This window comes from Dipodomys merriami, unplaced genomic scaffold (genome assembly GCF_024711535.1).
Source record: "Dipodomys merriami isolate MVZ:Mamm:240054 unplaced genomic scaffold, mDipMer1.0.p SCAF_85, whole genome shotgun sequence".
Taxonomy (NCBI): domain Eukaryota; kingdom Metazoa; phylum Chordata; class Mammalia; order Rodentia; family Heteromyidae; genus Dipodomys; species Dipodomys merriami.
The window spans coordinates 4030726-4057905 of NW_027206457.1; the positions used below are offsets into that span (position 1 = coordinate 4030726).

Below are 27180 nucleotides of genomic sequence, written 5' to 3' on the forward strand. Positions count from 1 at the left end.
TTTTTTTTTTTTTTGGGTCCGGTTGTGGGGCCTGAACTCTGGGCCTGGGCGCTGTCCCTCACCTCTTCAGCTCAAGGCTAGAGCTCTACCACTTGAGCCACAGTGCCACTTCCGGCTTTTTTCATTTTGCTTATGCGGTGCTGAGGAATTGAACCCAGGGCCTCAGGCATGCAAGGCAAGCGCTCTACCACTGAGCCATCCTCCCAGCCCTATAATACTTTTTTTTTTGTCAGTCATGGGACTTGAACTCAGGGTCTGGCTCTGTCCCTGAGCATTTTTGCTCAAGGCTAGCATTCTACCACTTTTAGCCATAGTTCTACTTTCTGTTTTCTGGTGGGTAACTGGAGATAAGAGTCTCATGGACTTTCCTGCCCAGCTTTGAACCTCAATTCTCAGATCTTAGTCCACTGAATAGTTAGGATTACAGGTGTAAGCGCCAGCAGAGCCCGGCACAATATATTTTAACTATAGAACATTACTCATTTCAACTCCCTATGAATGCATTATAAAGTCTTAAAAAAACAAGTAAATTTTAAACATAATTTTCAAAATGTGTTAATCATATATACTTGATTTGACTCTTTCCCTTTCTAATGATCACGGACAAGAGAAAGACAAAAGCCTGAGGTTATGTGCTATGATGGCTACACTGGAGGCCATAACACTAAGAAATTGCTGGAAGAATGTAAATGGAAAATTAGTATCATATAGATAGAGATCTCACTTTTTCTTGGTTAGTACTGGGGTGTGAACTCAAGGTACTGGGCTTGCTAGGCAAGTGCTCTACCACTTGAGCCAGCCTCCATTCTTATCAGGTACTCTCTCACTTAAGAAAGTTATTAAAATTCAAATTTCTGGGGCCATGTCTCAAGTAGTAGAGTGCCAGCTATGAGCAAACAAGATGAGAAACTGAGGCCCTGAGTTTAAGCTCCAGTACTGGTATATCAATAAAAAAGAAATGATACATTATAGCTAGGTAAAATTCCAAAACTGAGGAACTGAGTTCAAGGCTAGTGGTAGCTCATGCCTGTAATCCTAGTTACTCATGAGGCTGAGATCTGAGGATCATGGTTTGAAGCCAGCCGGGGCAGGAAAGTCCTTAAGACTCTTATCTCCAATAAAACCACTCAGAAAACTGGAAGTGGCACTATGGCTCAAGAGCTAGAGCACTAGCCTTGGGCTGAAGAGCTGAGGGACAGTGCCCAGGCCCAGAGTTCAAGCCCCATGACCAACAACAAAATGCTAAATCAGAAAGTGGATGGATAAAAATACAATGAAAACATAGCAAGCTAAAGAAAACAGAAAGCTCAGAGTCTGCTGGGTAGAGATGAACCATAGCAGTGAGCAGATTTGAGCAGTGGAATTCTACAAAGGTTCAGAAATCCCAGATATCCTTTAGAGTACAGGTGAAGAGAGGAAAGTTTAGTTTATGTGGCTCTAACAAGGTATCATAGCCTGGTTAGTTTCTAATGAACAGAAATTTATTTGGTTCCTGATTTTGAAAATCTAAGACCAAAGTCCAAATCTGAGCTGAGGAAGGTTTTCTTGTTGCAAAATATGGATGTTTAACTATATCAGCTTATTGAGCCCATTACAAACTATGGTTCTTTAATAACACTTATTCAGCTGCTTTCTGGAATGAGCCTCAGAAATGGTATATCTAATAAATCTCTTTATTATGAAAGAAATCTTTTCTTTCCTTCCTACAAAAGTCATTTTTCTTTCTTTCTTTCCTTCCTTCCCCCACTTCCTTCTCCCTTTCCTCCTCCTCCTCTTTTTTTTTTTTTTCTTTTGGTCATGGGACTTGAACTCAGGGCCTGGGCACTGTCTCTGAGTGCTTTTGTTCAAAGCTAGTGCTTTACTATTTTAAGCCACAGATCCACTTCTGGTTTTCTGCTGGTTAATTGGAGATAAGAGTCTCATAGATTTTCCTGCCTAGGATGGCTTTGAACCATAATCCCCAGATCTCAGCCTCCTGAGTAGTTATGATTATAGGCAAGGAGGATCCTGCTTAAAGTCACTTTTCTTAAAAGGAAGTTTTAGCAAACAGCATGGTATGATGAACTGAACCCTCTTATGGTTTAGAGGTAAGAAAGTTCAACAATTTAATGGAATAGCAAAGGAAACATACACATTTGGTTAATTCTAGTAACAGAACACTCCTGATGAAATCACCTCCTGAAGAAATCACCTCCTGAATTGCCTAAGAAAAAATAATTTACATTATATTTAATTGTATTCCTACAAAAGATGTGAGAAAAAGAAATGATTCCTTGAGAAGCTCTACAGAGCAAAAGATCTGTCCTGGCAGTCTTGGATACCTAGAGTTTTCAAAAATGCAGTTCACAATATTTTGCTTAATTATTATTATTTTTTTTTGAGACAAAGATTCTTATGTAGCCCAGGTTGGCCTCAAACTCACTCCTCTTGCCTCAGCCTCCCAAATGCTGGGATTACAAGTATGTTACCATGCTTGGCCTATAATATTTTTTATGTTATGAATTATTTAAGAAGTTAGTAACTTCCTGAGTCAGTAAGAAATATGAGAATGTTAGGCCTATATATTAAGTGTACCATCATTACAAATCTAGATAGTTACTATATTTTTAAAGCATTCATAATGAATATAACTTAAGGTGCCAAGGCTCAGTTTATAATCCTAGTTAATCTGGAGGGTCGATTTGGAGAATCTATGTTCAAAGCCCACCTGGGAAGAAAAATCTAGAAGATGCCACTTCTAAATTAACCAACAAAAAGCCAGACTAGAGTGTAGCTCAAGTGGTAGAGCTTTAGTTAAGCAAGGAGGCAGAGTAAACATGAGGCTCTGAGTTAAAACCCTGGTACTAAAAAAAGCAAAAAACAAAACCAAACTGTGTATTGTAGAGAATCTTGATGAACTATACCAAACCTTAACTTAGTACATATCCATGGGATGCATTTACCACCACAGTCCTACATGTCACTGCTCTAAGAACTCAATTATGTCATTTACTCTTAGCTGCTGGACTTAGTGCATCAGAGGCTACAAACCTTCTCCCTCAGTCACATCAGAACGATCCAGCTTGGCTTCCTTGGGCTGTCCTTCTGCGACCTTCACAGCAACAGCTCGGCATATGGCCCCAAATTTTCTATCCAGAGAACGAACCCCTGCTTCTCTGGTATACCTGTCATCAAAAAATATATATTTTATTTTTTGGCAAACCATCATTTATAAAAGTAATATACTCTCACAGTACTGGAGGTTGAGATCTACAGGATTGCAGTTCCAGGTTAGCCAGGGTAAAAAGTTAGCAAGACCCTATCTCAACAAATAAGTAAGATAGGAACACATGCTGGTAATCCCAGCACTAAAGGAGGCACAATAAGACCACTGTTTAAGGCCAGCCTCAGGTAAACATATGAGATTATATATGAAAAATAAAGAAGGGCTGGAGATGTGGCTCAAATGGTAGAGTATATGTCTAATAAGCTTGAACCCTGAGCTCAAACCCCAGTACAAACCAGGTACTGGTGGCTCACACCTGTAATCCCAGTTACTCAGGAGGCTGAGATCTGAGGACATGGTTCAAAGCCAGCCCAGGCAAGAAAGTCCATGTGCCTCTTATTTCCAAATAACCACCAAAAACTGGAAGTAGACCTGTGGTTTAAAGTGGTAGAGCACAGAACTTGATCAAAAGAGTTCAGGGACAGGACTCAGGCCTTAAGTTCAAGCCCTATAACTGACTCCCAAAAAAGTAATGTTGTTGCCTTTTTATTAAAGAAACAACATATATTTACAAGTTCATTACTCTTTCTTAACTACTAACTTCTCCATACTTAACATATCTTATTAAAATAATATTATTTCTTAAATGTATTTTCAGCCTCAACAATTTTTTTCTTCATGCATTTTTAAATTGTTATTAAAAAGGTGATATACAGAAGAGTTACAGTTACATAAGTCAGGTAATACGTGCATTTCTTTTTGAACAATGTGACCCCTTCCCTTGCTTTCTTCCAGTTTTCCTTCCCATCCCCACCTACAAGTTCAACATAGTGTCTAGTGAGTTCCACTGCTGCCCTTGTTCACTCTTTGTCCCACCATTTTCAAAAAAAAATTTTATTGTGAAAATACCATACAGAGGAGTTACAATTACATGGGCAAGATAACAAGTTTGTCCCACCATTTCTGTGCTCCTTTTACCCTCCCCAAAGACAGATAAATGAACAAATAAGACCAAAAGAAAACAAAAACAGCAAAAAAGAACCCACCAGTTCCCATAACCTAGAGTTCATTTTGATTTATATTATTTTATATGATCAAAAGCACATGTCCCTCTCCCTCCCCCTTTTTTTGGTCTGTCATGGGGCTTGAACTCTGGGCCTGGGAGCTATTCTCGAGTTCTTTAGCTCAAGGCAAGTGCTCTACCACTTGAGCCACAGTGCCACTTCCAAAACATAAAGAGAAGAAAAGCACATGTCCCAATTTATTTTATTTTTACTATCCAATGTGTTTACTTGTAGACTTATCAGAACAGTTTAGCTAGCACAAATGAAGGAAACCATGTAGCCTATGTTTCTCCAAGTCTTTCCATTTCTTTATGAACGGTACAATATCATTTTTTCTTTTATATAGTTTATCTTGAACTACTACTCTATACCTGAAAATGAATCCTTGACTCTTCAATTTATACAGAGTAAATTTGAGAACATGAAAATTCTAGGTTATTTGTACTTGAAATATTGCTGAATCAGAGAAGTTACACTTTATTTAAACTAATGCAAAGAGTCCCTAACAGAAATTTAGTGTTTATCACAAACTGTGCTAAATCACTGACTACCTTAGTATATTTTCATTGGGATTGTATAAAAGATGCCATATGTGGCTAACAAGAGCTGCCTAGAAACTTCTGAATTAGAGCAAACCAACAGCCACTGCAGGAACCATTTTCATTGCCACCAATTTTGCCATCCAGCCTTGGATGAATTGGAAAGGCAGTACCAGGCAGGGAACTCAGTTTTGCCAAGCTGGTGGTTCATACCTATAGTTCTAACTAAGCCTGAGGCTTGAGATCTGAAGATTAAGCTTTGAAACCAAGTCGGTAGAAGAGTCAAAAGACTCATCACCAATTAACCAGCCAAAACATTAAAAACAAAAAACAAAAAAATAAACTGGCTCAAATGACAGAGAATCAGCCATGAGCAAAAAAATGGTGAATGTAAGGCCTTAAGTTCAACCACTAAAAAAAAAAAAATTAAATTAAAAAAGAGCAAGAATGCAGTTTTAGCTAAAAAATTAGATTTGATTAGGCAATCAGCAGATTAGGTAAAAGCAGATTTTAAATGTTGTGAGTTGTGAGAAAAACAGATAAAACCTGTTGATTAAATACCGTAAAGTGAAACTAATTTAAATCAAAGAGAGCTAAAAATAAAGTTCAGCTGGGTGCCAGTGTCTCATGTCTATAATCCTATCTGCTCATACTGCTGAGATCTGAGAATCACGGTTCGAAGAAGCCAGTTTGTACAGAAAAGCCCGTAGCAATTGAAAGCTTGTCCCAAGAGATAATAAGCAGTAAACAACTAAGGACTGCCAGGCTTCCAGTAAGCTGGTTACACTGGGAGGTGGGTGAGACTAGAACATTAAGGATCTATGCCTGTAATACATCCTAAGAGATGAAAACCTCAATGGTAACATTCTATGTCCTTACCAACCATCTAAACCTTGCTTAGACTAGCATATACTTTTTTAAAAAATAAAAACCACATGAAACCATTAAATCAAAACTACTCCAAAGAGTTCCTAATGTCCACAGATAAACCAGCATATAAAAATGAGAGGGTGTACACAAATGGTACACCAAATATGAAGCCCCAAGTTCTGACATAAAACCCTAGAACTGACATAAAAAAATAAAATATACAAAAATGAAATAGTACACTAGGCAAGTGGAAAATGCAACTAATGGTTACAGTTCAGACTCATTCTAATTCAAAATCAGATAAACTATGTACTTTTCTCTATCCATTTTATGACAGAAATTATCAAAAAATAGATTAAGTGCCTTGCTCCAAATACCCAAAGATATCGGTTGTTATCTGAATAATGTTTTTGTTGGAATATTTAGGAAAATAACATAATTTCTTTCTCCTGGAATTATGTACACACTATCACAAGACAAGTAAAGAAAGAAACTCCAAGGTTAGATTTAGTCCTACTGTTGTATACATAAATTTAAACAGACCCATAAGAAGGCTGGCACAGATCAAAATTCTAAGTGGAGAGAAACTGCACATCTCTTGACATAACAGTCGCTAAGGAGAGGAGCTGAGGAAGACTTGGTAGCCTGACCCAACCTGCAGGGTGATGCAATGAATCTGTAAGAGTGAGCCATGAACTCTAAGAGACAGTGGTGACATAAGTTCTCAACAGGATATATTTTCCTTTCCAATACACAACCTATAAATTAGCAAGCAGTGCTTGCCAAGGGCTTACAGATTTGTTATTGGGGCTGGGAAGGTGGCTCAGTGGTAGAGCGCTTGCCTTGCATGCCTGAGGCCCTGGGTTCGATTCCTCAGCACCACATAAGCAAAAAGAAAAAAAGCCGGAAGTGGCACTGTGGCTCAGGTGGTAGAGCGCTAGCCTTGAGCTGAAGAGCTGAGGGATAGTGCCCAGGCCCAGAGTTCAGGCCTCAAGACCAGACCCCCCCCCAAAAAAAACAAAAAAACAAAACAGATTTGTTATCAAATTTGAGACAACACTTTTACTATTGTTCCAATGTTAATTCTGGAGCTCAAAACTGAGGATTTTTAAAAATTTCTTAAGGGAAAAAAATCTGAATAACCTAAAAGAGATGTCTGAAAGAAGCAGCTCATTTCAGGTGAGCAAAAAAATTTTCAAGATCCTAGGCATACAGAGTATCAGTTAATTTATTAAATTACTCCCTTGTATTGCTCTTGTGGCAAGGTAGGAATTCTGGTTCAGTAAGGTCTTCTCAATGAAGTCCTAAATGGTTTCTCAAGTCAGGTGAATCGGTAGCCAGGCCATGCCTGCTGAGCAGTTTTTGGAGAGAGAAATGGATGCTACAGACAGGCAGTAAAAACTCTCCTCTTCAGAGACAGGGATGATGGCTGACTGACCTGGTGATGATGGCAAGAGTGGTAGCCTGAGGGATTTGGATCTGCTGCGGAGTCAGCCCGTGCTGCTCCAGCTGCTTCGGGATCAAGTGTCTATGGGCAATCTCAATCTTCTCCTCTTGTGTATACCCTGGAAAAGAAAGGAGGACCTCACATGGCTCTCACAATACCATGCTTTTTAATGAGTCAGTGTAGAGACAATGAATCTTACATTTAGAATGAATTTAAGTACAACTTCTAACAGCATAACTGGAATAAGAAAAATTAACCTCAATGATATCTGTAAATTTCCTAATTTTTCACAAACAAACCAATGCTTTTTTTATCCCCACATTTTAGGGAAAAAAAACTAGAAATAACATACTTAAGAGGCTTTATGCTTTTCCTAATTAAGACACTCAGTGAGTATAAGCTTAATTTACCCCTAAATTCAGTAAAACAAAATTCTACCTCAATTAATGTACCTTTTTTTTGTTTAGCAAACAAAAATTTTAAATAGAAACTGACAAGCATCTTTCGTACAGAAAAAGGAATTTAAAACAGCAGAAAAGCCATGTCAGAGGCAGAAGGAGTGTCACATCTTCACCTCTCTCCAGTTTCTCTATAGGGTTCTATCTTGTGTTGGGGTCAAAGCAATTGAATTCAAGCAATTGAATCACATTCTTTGTTTATTTTAGTCTTTTTACTCCACCACAGTTTAAAACTACAGATAAGAATCTGCAAGGCTCACTGGTAAGAAGTCAATTACCTCTCACAGAATAGTAAATCTTTCAGATTAATACAATGCATTAAGAGTATATTTAGCCAGGTGCTGGTGGCTCATGCCTATAATCCTAGCTACTCAGAAGGCTAAGATCTGAGGATCACAGTTCAAAGCCAACCTGGGCAGAAACGTCTATGAGATTCTTTTTTTTGTTTGTTTTTTCTTTGTTGTTGTTGGTGGTGGTGTGGGCCTGAACTCTGGGCCTGGGCACTGTCCCTCAGCTCTTCAGCTCAAGGTTAGCCCTCTACCACTTGAGCCACAGCGCCACTTCCAGCTTTTTCTGCTTATGTGGTGCTGACGAATCGAACCCAGGGCCTCATGCATGCAAGGCAAGCACTCTACCACTGAGCCACCTTCCCAGCCCCCGTCCATGAGATTCTTCTCCAATTTACTACCAGAAGCCTGGAAGTGATGCTATGGCTCTAGTCATATTTTTTTTTAAATTGTATTTTATTTTATTTGAGAACATACTGTACAGAGGGGCTACAATTACATGGGCAGGATAATGCATACATTTCTTACCAAGCATTGCAGCCTCCTCCTTTGTTTACCCTTCACTTCCCTTCCCCGCCTCCCCCCTCCCCCTCTCTAGTCATATTTACATTCTACTCTATTTAGATTTTTTTCTTTTTTTTTCCTATTTAGATTTTAACAAGTACTTACTGATATTTGATCTCTTTTAGGGAAAAATAATTCTGAGTAATTAAAATAAGATGGAAAGGCTATAATTTAAGTAAAACTAAAGACTTCTCATACATGCCAGTGAAGTGTGGTTAAAAAAAAAAGAACATGTTGACCACCTGATAGTCAACTACACAGGGAATTAAAAGGTACATGCATACTTACATTAAAAGAGAGAGAGAGAGAGAGACCAGATTTATTAAGGAGAAAGTCCAGCTCTACTTGAGAATCACTTCTTTCTCAGAGTAAAATACTACATGCTTTCCCAGAGAACTGGCAAAGACTTCAGACACTGTTTCATAGAAATATATTATTTCTATCTGCAATTTCAGAATTAGTTTCTTTCCACAAAGTGATCATTCTTCAGTACTGAATTAAATCTGAACATATTATCTTATAGCATATACTCTTATCAGGCATGGGCAAAATTTTGTTGTTTCAAAGTCTGAATCTACAGAAAAGCTGGTTTATATCCCTTATCAGAACTTTTGAGTACACATTGGCAATTGGCTTCTTTATTTAAAACTACTCAGTATGACTAGCTTCTGTTGTTTTTTTGTTTTTCGTGTGCTGATCCTGGGACTTAAACTCAGAGCCTGGGTGTTTTCCCTGAGCTTTTCTGCTGAAGGCTAGTGCCTTATTTTAATGGTGTACCTGGAACCTGAATGATCTCCATTCTATCCAACAAGGCAGGTGGAATAGTAGCAGTAGTATTGGCAGTAGCTATAAAAAGAACTTGGGAAAGGTCAAAGGCCACATTCAGATAATGATCTGTGAAGTTATGGTTCTGTTCAGGATCCAACACCTAGAGGAGAATAATAAACATTCAAACCTTTAGTAGTTCCAATAGAAAGATATATAAACTCAAGCATACAATATAGTTATTAAGTAAACATGAGTAATAGAAAAACTTAAGCATTGCTCTTTGCATTCTTCACATTCTAAAAGATGTTTAAAATTTTTACATGTTCAGTGTCTAAAAACAGGACAGCGTTCACCATAAAGATGCAAAAATTACATTCTCAAACTCTGCTTTTAAATCTGCTTCCTAATGGCTCATCATGTGGCCTTATAAGTGACCAATCCTGTATAAGTGGTTTCTCTTTTGGTTACAGACACTCTTCTACCTGCTTTGGGAATATACATTCTTTTGAAGCACATATACATACACACATACACACACACACACACACACACACACATATAGGTATGTGTGAATATGTATGCACATCTCTATATAGAAAGAAAGATAGATGATAGAAGCATATAGATGCATGTACATGCCCATGAATATGTATGTCTTTTTGGTCTAGTGTCTGCATATGAGTAAAAACATCTATTTGACTTTGGGGACTTGACTGGTGTTAAGCAACTTAATGTTCTTGAATACTATCCATTTTTCTGTAAATGACATGATTTCATTTTTTCTTTATGGCTATGTAATTATTTGTAGTATATATGTACTGTATCTTCTTTATCCATTCATTTGTTGTTGGCACCTCAGGGATTCTACCATTTGGCTACTGGAAATATAGTGCTGCAATATAAACATGCAGCTACCTTTTTTTTGTATATTGATTTCTTTTCGTTGATATATATGCTCAATAGTTGTATTGCAGAGTCACAGGGAAGGCCTAGTTTTAGTTTTTTGAGGACTCCCCAGTCTGATTTTCATAGTGGTAACACCAGTTTACATGCCCATCAACAGTGTATGAGGGGGTTTTCTATGATGGTTCCTTTTTCCCCAGCTATATCCTCACTTGTTTGCTTGATGACAGCCGTTCTGACTGGGGAAAGATGGTAAGGTGGAATCTCAGCACAGTTTTGATTTGCATTTCCTTTATGGTAGGGCTATGGATGTTGAATTTTTCTTCTTGTTTCTGTTAGCCATTTTTTGGAACTAGTATACAGACTTGAACTCATGGGCCTCAAGCTTACTTGGCTTGTCTGCCAGATTGGTACTCTACTATTAGGCTACTCCTCAGCACAGCTTTTTGCTGGCTATTTTTGAGATGGGAGTCTCTAACAGTGTTCTGCCAGAGCTGGCTTTGAATATCCAACCACCTATCTAATCATCGGCGAGTGCCCATACCACTTGAGCCACAGCACCGCTTCCAGCTTTTGCTGTTTATGTGGTGCTGAGGAATCGAAACTAGGGCCTCATGCATACGAGGCAAGCACTCTACCACTGAGCCACCTTCCCAGCCCATGACTGATATCTTTCTATTTATACTTCCCACTCTTTTTTCACACTTTGAACCATGTTCCTCTCACTATACACTTCCCAAGTACCTGACATTGTAGGCTTAATTCACTTGAGACATTTGTTATAATGATGAACTAATATTCATACAAACTAACATCAAGGTTAGCTTGTTTTAGTTACTATGAGTTTTATTTACAGTAGGATTACACAGAATGGTTTCACTGATCTTTTTGCTGTATCCACAGCTTGGCCTTACCCAGCATTAGAGCCATAAATATGTGGCTTTTCATACTGACTTTCACTTGATAATATCCTTTTTTGGTTCCATGTTTCTTCCTTTTTGGTACTGGTACTGGGGCTTGAACCCAGGCCCTTGGGCCCTCACTTGGATTTTTCACATACAGCTGCAGCTCTATCACTTGAGTCACACCTCAACTTATAGCTTTTTGCTGGTTACACAGAGATAACAATCTCAGTCACAGACGTGTCTGTCTGGCTTGGCTTCAAATCAAGTGTGAGCCACAAGTGCCTAGCTGGCCCTTCTCTATGTTTTTATGCTTGAGAGGTTTTTTATTTGTTTTTTAAATCACTGAGTACATTTATTGTTTGGGTGGATTATGCATTTATGTATTGAAAAGTATCTTTGTTACTTGTAGGTTTCATAGTTATTAATGAAGGTACTACAAATGTTTGGGCTCAAGCTATTTGTAGACATTTGGTATTATTACTATTTTATGTGTACTAATAGATGTACTGTAGTACTTCATTGTTTTGCATTCTTTTTTGTAACATATTTCCCCCTTGGAAAATCATAGACTCAATTAAGCATAATTCATATTTGACCCAGACAGGTGGAGCAGAATAAGTTGAAAAACTACAGAACACTTGGAAATAAGGTCAAAAGTAGTCTGACCTGAAGAAGCTACATGAAGTAAATCCTAATAAAAAATAAAGATACAGGAAAATTAAAAAATAAAATATAGAAAAGCTATGCCTAGTATATAATAAAAAGGAAGAATGGTAAAAGCATATCAGCCCAATCACAAACAAGCATAAAAACACCAAGCAGGCTGGTCATGGTGGTCATACCTATAATCTCTGTAATTTGGAAGGATGAGGCATGAGTTCCTGGCCAGCATGGGCTACATAGCAAAACTCTGTCTCAAAAAAGAAAAGAAGTCGGGCGCCAGTGCTCACACCTGTAATCCTAGCTACTCAGGATGCTGAGATCTGAGGATTGCGGTTCACAGCCAGCCCAGGCAGAAAAGTCTGAGACTCATCTCTAATAAACCACCAGAAAACTGGAAGTGGTGTTGTAGCTCAAGTGGTAGAGAGCTTGCCTTGAGCTGAAAAGCTGAGGGACAGTGCTCAGGGCCAGAGTTCAAGGCCCACGACCAACAAAAAAATGAAACAAAAAAGAAAAGAGAAGGAAGATGGTTTTTGGTAGATGTCAAGTATTTCAGACTTTAGGCTGTATCAAAAACTGTTATTATTATTATATTATTATTATTATTATCTATTGGCAGTCTGATGCTTGCTAGCTGGCTCAATCACTCTACTACTTGAATCATATCCAGAATCTTGATTTTTTTCCACAGCCATCCTTGGACCATGATCCCCCCACCTTCATCTCCAAGTAGCTAGGAATACAGGAATACTGGCTTCTTTTCTGAAATGTTCTCACTAACTTTTTTGGTTAGGCTGGCCTCAAACTTTATCTTTCCATTTCCACTTCCCAAGTGTTGGGATGATAGGCCTGCCCTAACGTACCTAACTCCTGTATCATATAATTATTAACCACAGTCTAATGCATATATTACTCAAATATGATTTACTTTCATTCATATTCTTCAAATGTTATTGCAAACAGGGAATGTTCTACATGTTACCTCAAGCAGAGCAGCTGCAGGATCACCTTGTAGACTTTTCCCCAACTTGTCAACTTCATCTAACAGGAACACTGGGTTGTTAACTCCAACAGTCTTCAAGCCATTGATTATGCGACCAGGCATACTGCCAACATAGGTGCGCCTAAAGAAAGCAGCAGTGAATTCATAGCAATGAGGTATAGGAGATAATCCACTACTAAGAAATTAAACTTCAAGACTTCAAAGAAGTCACTTAGCGGGGCTGGGAAGGTGGCTCAGTGGTAGAGTGCTTGCCTTGCATGCATAAGGCCCTCGGTTCGATTCCTCAGCACCACATAATCAGCAAAAGCTGAAAGTGAGGCTGAGGTTCAGGTGGTAGAGCACTGGTCTACAGCTGAAGAGCTGGGGGACAGCGCCCAGGCCCAGAGTTCAGGCCCCACAACCGGCAAAAAAAAAAAAAAAAAAGTCATTTAGCTACTACTACAATAGAGCAAGGAGCTGTTAAACATTTAAAAGTATGATGATACATATAAAAAAGCTATCGAACACAATTCTTTTTTTTTTTGGGGGGGGGTCCAGTCGTGAGGCCTTTACTCTGGACCTGGGCGCTGTCCTCAGCTCTTCAGCTCAAGGCTAGCGCTCTACCACTTGAGCCACTGTACCACTTCCGGCTTTTTTCTTTTTGCTTATGTGGTGCAGAGGAATTGAACCCAGGGCCTCAGGCATGCAAGGCAAGCGCTCTACCACTGAGCCACCTTCCCAGCCCCTCGAACACAATTCTTATTCTCCACTTAATTTGTGTTGCAAGTTAACAAATACAATAAAAGAAATGAATCTATTTACTAAAATGGAAAGCAACACATTTAAGTCACATAGTTCTGGTCTTCCTCCTGGAGATCCCAAAAAGTTCAAAAGGGTCCTGTAAATTTAATTCCCAAAGTCTGCATGGTTTGTCAGAGTAACTTCCTGCCCAACACAACCACCATTTCACATGACTGAAGAAGCTGCTGGGTGACATTGCCCAAAAAGAAGTGTATTCTTTACCTGAGTTATGTTAACTGTACCCTCCTGTACATCATCTTAAATGACACTACTACTACTACTATTATTACTACTACTACCACTACTACTAGTACAACTACTACTATTACTACTACTAAAAAGAAGCAGCAGCAGCAGCAGCAGCTGTGGCAAAACTGACCAAAATGTCTTCACAAAACAGATTTAAAACTGGTTCAAAGGACAACACAGAATGTAGAGAAAAATCCCTCTTTTATTTTCAAGACACTAATGTTATTAAGGAAGAAGGTCTGAGGCTACAGTACTTCTGTAACTCTTGAACTGCATTATTCTGCATTCCTCCCATATCCACTAAGTGGCATGCCCGAGTTTGGTCAGAGGCTGTGTTACCATACATGAACAAGAATCATCCACATCATTATGGCAGATGGAGAGAGCACATAAAATAAAACAGTATCGACCATGGAAAGAAATGCCTTGCTGGAAAACTTCACTGTAAACAGTAACTTACTAATTTTGATTACTAATTGTATTCTTGCTGCCTAAGTCGTAGAGCAAATGCTGCTTCTGAAAGTGACTATGACACTGAGTGCCCCCCCTCCCCCCCCCCCCCCGCCAAATGAGCAACTTCACCCAGTTATCTCAGGATCCACACAGAGCCAGGTTACAGAACAAGCCTCAGTTCTGCCACATGACTAAAATAGGACAGAATACACAGAGTGACCTTTGAGAAGACAAAAAAGCCTGAGAAATGTCGTGGGAATGCCTCTCATCCAGGGAAGGTGGTCACAGTGCTTGGACCAGATACAATAAACACTATCTTGTTACAAGAAGGAATTAGAACACCAAGATTTCAGACTATGATACAGAAGAAGAAAATGTGAAATTACTAAACTCCTTAAATTATTTCTTTAGAGAGCCTACACATATACCATTACTGTGATTTTTAAGAGTAGCAAGGAAAGAAAAATTCTTTTAAATATGGAAACCTCTATGCATTGCACATGTGTGTCTGTGGTGTATCAGTCCTGGGGCTTGGACCCAGAGCCTGGATGCTCACATCTGGAACTCTACCACTTGAGCCACAGCTCCACTTCTGGCTATTCTGGTGCTTAGAGATAAGAGTCTCACAGACTTTCTTGTCCAGGATGGCTTCAAACCACAATTTTCAGGGCTGGGAAAGTTGCTCAGTGATAGAGTGCTTTCCTTGCATGCATGAGGCCCTGGGTTCTATTTCTGATTTCTCATCATTACATAAGCAGAAAAAGCTGGAAGTGGTGCTGTTGCTCAAGTGGTAGAGTGCTAGCCTTGAGCTGAGTCGCTGAGGGACAGCGCCCATGTCCAGAGTTCAAGCCCCATGACCAACAAAACACAAAACAAAAAACCCCCCACAATCTTCAGATCTCAGCCTCCTGAGTAGCTAAGATTATAGGCATGGGCCACCGGTGCCCAGTTCAATGGGTCATTTCTTATAGTTTCTTATCCTGTCCTTTTTTTGATAGGCAGGTTTCAAAACTGGATATTTACAGTTTTAGATCTAAAGTTACAGTTTGTTTAGAATTGAAGGATCCTCATAATTTAGCTATCAACTTCACTGAAGGCCATTGCTTTCTTGCTTCACCCACAATCAAAATCTCATTTGGTGTTTTGTTTTTTTACCTTTGTTAATATGATGCTTTCCTATTTGCTACTGATAGGATTTCAGTGCTCTTCATGTGATAAAAGCTGGATCCTCAAGATAATGGTGTTAGCAGGTAGTAGAAACTTTAAGAGGCAGAGCCTAGTGGGAGGACATTGGGAACAGTCCTTACAAAGACATGAAAGAATTTCTCACTGATTCTGAGTTCGTTCTTGGGAAACAGTTCTTTTAAAAGAAGCAAGCCTGACTCCATTTAATACTCTTTTCCTGTTTTCAATATAATCATTCCCCACCCCCCCCCCCCTGGTCCCACCAGGTGATACAGCAAAGGGGCAACTCTCAAAACCCTTGTAATGACATTTAGACTTTCAATCCCCCAACTGTGAACTGAAAACCTTTTCTTCATCAGTTACTTGCTTACAGTGACAAATAGCTGGCCAAACACTGCTCTTACCCTCCTTGACTTTGTAGTTCCCCCAAATCCTAAGGAATCTTTCCTGACTTATTTCTCACAAAATCATCTTCTACATAATGAAATGCTTATAACATTCACTGCCTCAACAACTCATCTGATGTTGATTTATAACCTATCTAGGTTTTCTTTTCTTTTCTTAATAGTATTAAGGTTTGAAATCAGGGTGTCAAGGTGGCTCAACTTGTTTGCTCAACTGGTACCCTACAATGTGAGCTATGACTCCAGTTTGGCTTTTTGCTGATATTTTGGAGATGATGAGTCTGGTAAACTTTTGTTTGGGCTGGCTTAGAACCTCTATCCTCCATCTCAGTTTCCTGAGTAGCTAAGATAGGCCACTGGTACCTGGTATGACCTACTTTTCATTCATGGGTACTGTAACCTACTCAAACATGCTAATAAGATGACTCTGATGACAGATCCCAGGTCTTAATGCTTTGGAGATGCTAGATATAAAACTGTAACATTGTTCTCCATCAGACTGACCATAACCAACACTTATCACCACTGTTAAGGTGAACTAAGGTGAACTCAACTCTGGACAGATGACTTATCTCAGTTTCCTAACCTATATACAGAGGTAATAACAAGGCCAATGGCCCGCAAAGGTTACATGGGGATAAGAGAACAGATAAGTAAAGCACATAGCATAGTTCTTAGCACACTACATGTTACAATGTTAGTTGTTATCACTAGCAGCTATTTGAAAGTCTAACTTTACTTTTCTGGAAAAACACAAAAGCAGAAATCAGTACATCAGAATTTTAGTTTCATTTCCATTTCTGCTTCATGAAAGCATCTCTTATAAATGTCTCCTGTTTTTGTTATTGTTGGTGGTGGAACTGGGGATTGAAATAAAGAACTTGACTCTTGCAAGGCAGGTGCTCTACCACTGGAACTATGCCTCCAGTCCACAAATGTCTTTTTATAGCAGCAAGCATACTCAGTATCCTTGGTATTTCTCAGTCAGGGTGACATCTACCCGATGTGTGCTGGTAGTCTAGAGGAAACATCAGGAAGATAACCATCATTACAGAGCTCATAGGCTCATAGAGAATAATATGCTAAGCAATATCTAAATTTTCCATCTTTAATGGACATCTTGAGTCTACACAAGATGGTAGAACCTCACTACAAGATCAGAGAAAATAAAAATTACTGATCGAATACTAACTGGTTAGATAACATTATTAAAGGAGATAGAATTGGCTTTATAAAATGAAAAACTACTTTTAAAGCTACTACATGCTGAACTTGTTTATAAGTTTTCCTAGTTTGAAGAACTAGGGTTTGAACTTAGGGTCTCATGCTTGCTAGTCAGGGCAAACTCTACACTTGAGCCAATTCCCAGCCTTGTACATATTTAGGATTGTCATTTGCCGTAATTATGGTAGCATGTAAGGTATTCACCAAAGATACAGAATATACTTTGAACAAACCTGGGGATTATGAAATCAGATGGTGAAAAAATGTAGTAATATGTGAAATAAAAAATGTTTTCTTTCAGTATCACCAGACTACAACAATTTCTTAATAAATCAATATACTAACCTATATGTTTATAGTTTATATAAACATAATATAAACAAATTTTCTTAAGGGCTAAATATGAAACTTTTCTATGCTTCTTCATGATAGAATATATGGAAAGCAACACAGTATGGTAGAGTTTAAGCAGAATGTATAACTTTAATGACCTTATTAGCTTGAATATATAAAAACATGATTATTAAAAATACATTAATTTTCCAGAGTACAGACCCCACGACCAACTCAAAAAAATACATTAATTCTGAGGAGGGAGACTTGAAGCAATAAAATACAGAGGGCAAATTTGTTCAAAGTACACTGTTCATGTTATAAAATTATCACAATGATACTCCTTTGTACTACTAGTCCATGCAAGCAAAAAAGTTTTTAAAAATGTGATTAATACAATAAAAAACTAATTCTGGCTGTAGCTCAGTGTAACAACTTAGAAGGTAGAGTGCTTTGCCTATCATATGGGGATTTAATCCCTAGCACTGTACACCCCCCCCCACACAATTAAATTAAAAAAAATAATAAACTTGCTGGATGCTGGTGGCTCATGCCTATCATCCTAGCTGTTCAGGAGGCTGAGACCTGAGGATCACAGTTTGAAGCCAGCCAAGGCAGAAAAGTGACAAGACTTTCTACCAAAAAAGCCAGAAGTAGAGCTATGGCTCAACTGGTAGAGTGCTAGCCTTGAACAAAATGCTCAGGGCCAGAGCCCAGGCTGAGTTCAAGCCACAGGGCCAGTGCATGTATGTAATTATGGATATATAAATTTTGTTTTATGCATTAGATAAAAATTTAAAAGTTAATAGGCTCTGAGCATGAAAGAGAGACTATTTAGTAAGGAGAGGCAGTGGGAAGGCTGAGGAGAAGAGGATGCTGGGAGGTTGAGCATGATCCAAGCATATTAAAATGTGTATGAAAACAATAATGAAACACATTAAGTAATGTTTTATAAAGGAAGAAGGTTAAGAAAATATAATAGAAGCTTGGTACAATTTCTCTTACACACACATATTCCTTAAGATTTCATCTTGACCAATGACTGGAGGTGAGGGCACATTCCTGCCATCCCAAGCTACAGTGGAAGCACAATGGCTAAGCATAGTAGTACACACTGTCATCCCAAAGACAAGGGAAGCACAAATAAGAGGATCTCAGTCCAGGCCAGCCTAGGCATATAATCAAGACCTTCTCTGGAAAATAATCAGTGTAACAAGGGCTCAAGTGGTAGAGCACCTGCTTAGAAAGCACAAGGCACTGAGTTCAAACACAATACTACCTCCTTCCCCACATCTACACAAAAAGAAAAAAAAAAGCCAGGCCACTGGCTCACACCTATAGTCCTAGTTGAGATCTGAAGATGAAGGTTCAAAGCCAGCTCAGATAGGAAAGAACTGAGATTATCTCCAATTAATCACCAAAAAGCTGAAAGTGGAGCTGTGACGCAAGTGTTAAGGCACCAGCTTTGAAAAACAAAGCTAAGGGACAGAGCACAGGACCTGATTTCAAGCCCTGTATCAGCAAGAAAAAAATAAAGTATAATAGAGGGGTGAATTTGATCAAAGTATACTGTATGTATGCATGGAAACATTAGAGTGAAACTCCATAGGACAATTAATTTCTATGTTAAAAAATAAAAGTATTCCAAATGTATTTTTATATATAGCTAAATTATTAAAATAAAAAATATTAACTTGTATTTTTGCTGTAATAGATACAGGAGATTGAGCTGTAATTTTTCAACTAGCATATAAGGTAAACAAAACTAAAGCTGTCTAAGTGCGGTAGCAGTGGCTCATGCCTCTAATCCTAACTAATCAGGAGGCTAAGATCTGAGTGTCACAGTTCCAAGCCAGCCTGGGCAATAAAGTTCATGAGATTCTTATCTCCAACTAACCTCTCAAACACTGGAAATGGGGCTATGGCTCAAGTAGTAGAGTGCTGGCCTTAAGCAAAACAGCACCTAGGCTCTGAGTTCAAGTTCCAGGATCAGAGCGTGCGCACGCGCACGCACACACACTCACACACACACACACACACACTTTCAAAATTTCAAAATTTTAAATAATATTATCAGCATTTTTCATTTTCAAAACAGAGGCTGGTTTATGATTCAAAGATAACTATAGAGTATTTCAATATCCACTTATAGCCCCACAGTAATCAACTATCTTACTATTCTGCTTTACTTGTAGATATCCTCAAACCTAATGTAACACAAAAGGCTTGGCAAATCTGTTTTTACTATAACATCTAAAACTCAGGAATAAGATTTATTTCACCATTAATTTTTCTAATTATTAAAAGAATCTTGTAGTTTAATACATACTAAAATTATGTTTACAAAGAACTTACAATAGAGAAAAGTTCATGTTTCATAATGTTAAGTAGAAAGCGTATGACTACAACAGGCAAAAAATGTGCCTAGGAAAGAAACAAAAATTAACAGTGATTATCTTATGGTAGAAAAACATGAAGATTTTGTCATTTTTTTTTTTATTTTCCAAAATTTCCACCAAGCTATATGTGCTTATACATGTGTGTGTGTACATATATACCTCAAATTGGAAAAAGGAACAGACTTAAAGAAATTCTAATGACTCCAGAAGAAATTTTATTTTTGTATTTTTGTTTTGTTTTGAATGGTTAATTGGAGATAAGAGACTCACAGGCACTTTTGTGATCAGACTGGTTTCAAACTGCCATCCTCAGATCTCAGGCTCCTGATTAGCTAGGCTTACAGGCATAAGCCACGCGTGCCTGGCTAGAAAAAGTTTCTAAGGAATTGTGATTTTAATACATAATGTCTAATGAAATCCAAATGTTAATCTTCTGGCAATCACTCCTAAATCTTTTCCTAGACTAATGTGTACATATAGGCTCTACATGACTTTCAAAACACAACTGTGTTGCTTTTTTTTTTCTGGTAGAGGGCTTGAGCTCAGGGTTTCTGATTTGCTTGGCCTGTTTGCTGGTGTTCTACCACTTGAACAGCACTTCCAGTCTGGCTTTTTGCTGGTTATTTTGAAGATGAGGTCATTCCATCTGGGATTGGCTTTAAACCTCAACTGTCTAAATTTCAGGCTTCTGAGTAACTAAGTTGTAGGTGTGAACCACTGGCATCCCAGATTGATTTTTTTTTTTTTTTTTGCCAATCGTAGGGCTTGAACTCAGGGCCTAGGCACTATCCCTGAGCTTAATTTACTCAAGGCTAGCACTCTACTACATAAGCCACAGTGACATTTCTGGCTTTTTCGGTTAATGTGGTACTGAGGAATCAAACCTAGGGCTTCATGTATGCTAGGCAAGCACTCTACCACTAGGCCACATTCCCAGTAACCCCCCCCCCCCCGATTGATTTTTTTTAAAACCATACAATTAATTACCCCTTGTTTGAAATGCTCAGGACCATAAGTGTTTCTGATTTTGAATGCTAGGGTTCTGGTATATTTGCATATATGCCACAGATACCTTTAGGATAGGTTTCAAACCTGAACACAAAATTCTTTTACATTTCATCTAAGCTTTATGCACATAGTCTATAAGTAACTTTATACAATATTTAGTTCATTTACATTTTGATTGAGTCTTATTACGTGAGATCAAAATTTTCCACCTGGTATATGCTAGTGCTCAAAAAGTTTTTGGATTTTATAGCAGTCTAGATTTCCAGATTAGGGATGCTCACTTTGTACTTAAGTTTTAGTTCCACAAATGTAGTTCCAGAAATGCCAGAGACCGGCATGGTTTAATTTTTTTTTTCTGTTGGTTGTAGGGCCTGAACTCTGGGCCTGGGCAGTGTCCCTCAGCTCTTTAGCTCAAGGCTAGCACTCTATCACTTTGAGCCACAGAACCACTTCTGGGGTTTTCTGCTTATGTGGTGCTGAGGAATCAAACCTAGGGCCTCATGCATGCAAGGCAAGCATGAGCCACTTTCTCAGCCCATGATTTAATTATCAAAAGAGCACAGAAAACAATATATAGTCATAGAGAAGAGAATGCTCATAACTGAATGCACTTACGTTAATGGAGAAAATCTATGCTGAGACTACAAACCTGTTTTAGAAATGCAAATAAGAGCTATATACCAATACAAGTTATACTAGTGAGCAAGCCATAATATGCTAAAAATATTAAAAGCTAGCTGTGACAATTATCTTTTTCCTTCTACAGACTAATAATGAAACAGCTAATTTATAACTTCACCATTTCAGATTACATATGAAAGTCTATCTATAAACACAGAAATCATAAGATTTTCTCATCTTGTCTAAAAATTGAGCCAATGATTCCTTGTAGTAATATAATTTTATTATCTATACAAACAGCTGGTAAAGTTTTCCCAAAAAGTTACTATCAACAGTGACTTGAAATATATGTGTGTGTGTGTATATATTTATTTTTTAACAACTAAAGCAGAACAGACTTAAGCAAACATGCATTCATTGTTTTAGTAATTCCAGCACTCAGAAAGATCATAAATTTGAGCCAGCTTGGGCTAAACAGCAAGTTCCAGGCCAGCCTGAACTATATAACAATAACAACAAAACCCAAGTTAGTTTGAACTTCTACCAAATGATTTAAATTAGTTAGCATAAAGTTTAAGTTCTGAAACAAACTGACAAAGATAGATAGGAACAGGTATTTTGTGACTTATAAAGTAAACAACAACAAAAAATCCCCCAAAAGTGAACAAATGTAGCACTGGTACTCACTAGACATTATGCTGAAAATGAACTACATAACTATAGAGAGGGAGAAGGGAAATGTACTCATTACCTGACTTATGTAACTAACTACTCTGTACATCACCCATATAATAATAAAGAATAAAATAAAAATAATTTAAAAAACCCAAATGCAAAACATTGAAAAGACTAAAAACTGCATGATTTTGTAAGGAAATAAGCATTACTTCTTTTTTTTTTTTTTTTGGTCAGTCATAGGGCTTGAACTCTGGGCTTGGGTACTGTCCTTGCATTCTTCAGCTCAAGGCGAGCGCCCTACCACTTGAGCCACAGCGCCACTTTCGGTTTTCTAGTGGTTTATTGGAGATAAGAGTGTCACAGACTTTCCTGGGCTGGCTTTGAACCCTGATCCTCAGATCTCAGCCTCCTGAGTAGCTAGGATTACAGGTGTGAGCCACCAGTGCCCAGCTATTCCATTCTTCTTTTAAGCACTCAAAATAACAATAGGACAATGTTCATATCCCTATAATTTTCCAATTTAAGATTTAAATGTAAACCACACCTTTCTTCCACCTTGTTATTGATTAGCTCTAAGAAATACATCTTCAGTTGTTTTGAAAATCAGTGCCCAACTTATTAGTACCTCAACAAGTACTTTAGGTACTTCTAGCAAATGGCTTGAGTTTTCAAGCTTGGGAAAATGAGAAAAGTAAAGGTCCAAATGGAGGATAGCAAGGGAGATAATATAAAGCAGCCCTGTTTTTCCTTGGCTATTTTAAGATTGCAGAACAGTGGTGCCTACTCAGAGGCTGAGGGAAAAACAAAACTTTCCATGAACTCTAATTGTAAGCATGTGACCAGTACTCAAATGCCAAGACCTGGGTGTTTCCCAAATGCCTCAAGTGTCACGTGGAGACGCCAAGCTCCTCAGACACCACGGGTGGCCAGGCTATAATCCTCTACTGTTCTTTTTCCTTTGCTCCTAGTCACCTTCAATTCATAATTCTGACAGGAGGGCACACTGCCTTCACTGTCTCCATTCCTTAACATCCACAGCCCACTCTCCACATACCTCCAAAGAGGTTTCCAAATAAACATTTTCACCAGACTTTAATAATTTAACAGGGAAGATGGCAGTAATTTCAAATAACACAAGGGCAGGTTGTTATACTATAGTCACATGAAAGTATACTCCCTTGGAAAAAGTGAATATTATTTTGTATATATGTAAAGATTTAAAAGAGGTATCTATTTAAACTTAATGTTCATAAGAAGTGACAAGACCCATAATAAGTACATCTTCTCCACCACTGGGAAATAGACTTTTTTTCTCTTTTGGACAGTTGTGGGACTTGAATTCAGGGCCTGGATGCTGTCCCTGAACTTTTGTGCTCAAGGCTAGCACTCTACCACTTTTAGCCACAGTTCCACTTTTGGTTTTTGAGTGGTTACAGGCATGAGCCGCTGGCACCCTGCTAGGCATATTTTTAATGCTGAGAATAGGATGTTTTAAAATACAATTTAAAAATCAGATTGAAGTTAATAAAAATGCGCTCTGAACCAGGTGCCAGTGGCTTATACCTATAATTTCAGCTACTCAGGAGACTCAGATCTGAGGATTATGGTTCAACAGCCAGCTCAGTAGACAAATCTGCCAAGACTCACTCTTATATCAGATTAACCAGCAAAAGGCCAGAACTGAAGGTATGGCTCAAGTGCACCATGTGCACCAGCCACGAGTGGAAAAGGCCAAGTGAGAGCATGAGGCTCTGAGTTGAAGCCCCAGTATTGGCACACACAAAAACGTCATACTGAAGCTTATGAATCTAAGTTATAAGAGTAGCAGGTTTAATAAAGAATAATAAAGTTAATGTTTAGGGAATGCCCACTGTGTTTCAGGCACTGAGTAAATACTTTCCAAGCACTACAGAATAATCAATACCATGGTAAAATAAGGATAAATTATCAGCATGCCATGTAACCAGGACATCAATACTTTATAACATTACTCCTACAGAGTCACTCTATATACCCTCAAACATTTATAGAATACTATGCTAAAAATAAGAAATAATCCAAAACAATGTAAGTATAAATCAAGTCACATGAATGGGCAATACCCCCTAAGAGCTTAAAAAGTAAAATCCAAATATTATGGCTCTACATCCAGTTCTCCTCTGTTGGTCCAAGGTATTGATGTCAATTTTATTAGGAAAGCAAACTACAGCCTCTAGTGGCACATTTGAGAATAAAAAATTCTAGGCAATAAAAATCTTTTTGAAATTGCCAAGAAGAAATGTCCCAAATTCTTGGCCCTGATCTGTACTCTCATTGCTTAGTTATTAAAATTCTGTGATGCATAAGAAATACAAGCAAACAAAAAATAAAAGAATAAAATAACCATTGCTCATAGGAGAGTTTTTAGAAAGTTTCCCATTCCCACCTGAGGTAAAAAATTCTTGTGAATAAAATAATGGGAGTTAAGATCTTAAAATTATATTATTTCATAAATAATTTGAACTTCTATATTTAAATTTTTGTGATATTGGAGTTCAAACCCAGGGCCTTTTGTTTGCTAGGCTATTCCTGCAGTGACTACTAGGGAGGAACAATACAAATATTGGGAAGCAGTCCAATATTTTAAAATACACTTTAGATGAATTTTCTCACAATCTACAACTGTTATAAACCATGCATGTATATATGCATGTATGTATGCATGTATGTATGTATGTATGTATGTATATATGTATGTATGTATGTATGTATGTATGTATGTCCTGGGGCTTAAACGCAGGACCTCAGCTTGTGTTCAAGGCTAATGCTCAACCAGACATACCACAGCTCCACTTTCGGGCTTTTTGGTGGTTAATTGAAGATAAGAGCCTCATATTTTCCTGGTTGAGCTGGCTTCAAACCATGATTCTCAGATAGCAGTCTCCTAGCTAATACTATAGCCATGAGCTACTAGTGCCCAAATGTTATAAAACCTTTAAACCATGAAATATATATGTTCAGGCTTCCCCAAGGCTCTTCCAATCAGGTCGAGAGACCAGAAAAGCAAGCAACATATGTAACACATAAATCTGATTCTAATAATATAGATGAATTAGAGACACGGTTTTTTAAAAATTGCATATTAATTTTATAGAGTCCAAAATTCAAGGCTAAGCTTTAGTAATTATGCTAACCTTCCTCTTTACCACTCATGTTCACAACATGCCAGCTTTCACAAAAGGAAATTTACAGTGCAAGCAGAATGATGTACTATCAAAGATTACTTATGGGCAGGGGATGTGGCTCAAGTGGTAGAATATTTTCCTAGTAAGTACAAGGCTCTGAGTTCAAACTCTGGTATTGCAAGGTCTGGTATTAAGTGTTCGTATCTATCTTGAAGAGTTACCATATCATCATTATTTATGAAATGTTAAGACAAAATGAATGTAAAGACATGATAAAGAACCAATTAAAAAGTAATTTACAATTACATTCCATTGAAATTCCAGAAAAGCTGAAACTCAGACTATCTACCTACTGCCACAAAACTGTCAAATTTAATTGAGTAGAACACTGTGTTTATTGGATTTAGATTAACTAATGCTTTGGAAAAGCCCCTTTGACTCAATATACTGCAAATAGCCCTTTTAAAGAAAAGTGGATATATATTATGAATCTGCTTGGGTAAGGCAATGATCAGTGTAAGGGAGGCTGAAACAAGTATATTACCTATGTCCTCGAATATCCGACTGATCACACACTCCTCCAAGTGCAATCCTGTGGAACTCTCGACCTAGAGTCTTGGCCACAGATCTTCCCACACTTGTTTTGCCAACTCCAGGAGGACCAACAAAGCACAGAATTGGACCCTTCAGGTTGTTTTTCAGCTGTCTAACAGCCAAATATTCCAGAACTCTTTTCTTCAACTTTTCCATGGCATAATGATCATTATCCAGAAGAATCCTGGCTGCCCTAATGTCCAGGCGATCTGTCAAAAAAAACCAACAGAAATATCATGGAATATCTATGTGAAAGAGCTCCCTTCAAGCTTGGCAAAGGAAAAATATTTTTTAGGAAAAAATGTTATTAATATTAAAAATGTTGAAGGATAGGATGGATGGGGGGGGATGATGAAAGGAGTGATATCAATCAAGATGCGTTATAGTTATAAACTGATTTGCTGAATGGTAACCCCTTTGTACAACTACTTAAAGATAATAAAATATAATTTTCAAAAGGAATATACTTGGAGCCACATGCTGGTGATTCATGCCTATATTTCTTTTCTTTTTTTTTTTTTGTCCATCATGGGGCTTGAACTCTGGGCTTGGGCTCTGTCCCTCAGCTCTTCAGCTCAAGGCGAGCACTCTACCACTTGAACTACAGCACCACTTCCAGTTTTCTAGTGGTTTATTGGAGATAAGAGTCTCATGGAGTTTCCTGCCTGGGCTGGCTTTGAACCTCGATCCTCAGATCTCAGTCTCCTGAGTAGCTAGGATTACAGGCCTGAGCCACCAGTGCCCAGCTTCATGCCTATATTTCTATTCTGAAGGTATCATAGTTTGAAGACAGCCTGGACGAAGAGATTCTAATTAGCTGGAGGCATGAAGTGGTAGAATGTAAGCTGTGATTGATAAGATAAAGAAGAGAGTGGCCTTGAGTTCAAACCTCAATACTACACACAAAAAGAAAAAAAAGACAAATTTCTAAATGAGTCTTTGAGGAGAACTATACTTGGTTTTAGTTTTTCTGCTTAGGGTTTAATATTGCTTGAGATAATAGACACTGAAAATTTAAACTCTGTGCTACTATCATTTCAGTTGATGAATAGATAAACAAATTTCTTAAGAGAGATAAAATTTACAGGAAGAGAGCTGGGAAGGTGGCTCAGTGGTAGAGCACTTGCCTTGCATGCCTGAGGCCCTGGGTTTGATTCCTCAGCACCACATAGGCAGAAAAAGCCGGAAGTGGTGTTGTGGCTCAAGTGGTAGAGCGCTAGCCTTGAGCTGAAGAGCTGAGGGACAGCGCCCAGGCCCAGAGTTCAGGCCCCATGACCGGACTCCCCCCCAAAAAAACCTACAGGAAGATCTACCAGCTATACCCATAAGCAAATGTGTTAAAGGACCCTATCCAGAAAAGCTAAAAAGGGGAATTAAACCTGAAACACTCAGCATAGTTCATTTAACATAAGTAT

The 27180-nt window shown here is 38.2% G+C and overlaps 1 protein-coding gene across 2 annotated transcripts in view; it reads right to left on the minus strand.

Annotated features, from left to right (window-relative positions):
- Positions 1–27180, minus strand: part of Lonp2 (lon peptidase 2, peroxisomal) — a 100062-nt gene that overhangs the window by 38643 nt on the left and 34239 nt on the right. For both annotated transcript variants that reach the window (XM_070011919.1, XM_070011920.1), the window contains 5 exons: positions 25716–25974; positions 12653–12794; positions 9212–9362; positions 7117–7243; positions 3031–3164 (listed from right to left, as the gene is read on the minus strand). In XM_070011919.1, the coding sequence (XP_069868020.1) occupies positions 3031–3164; positions 7117–7243; positions 9212–9362; positions 12653–12794; positions 25716–25974 (813 nt within the window). The remainder of the gene's footprint in view (positions 1–3030; positions 3165–7116; positions 7244–9211; positions 9363–12652; positions 12795–25715; positions 25975–27180) is intronic.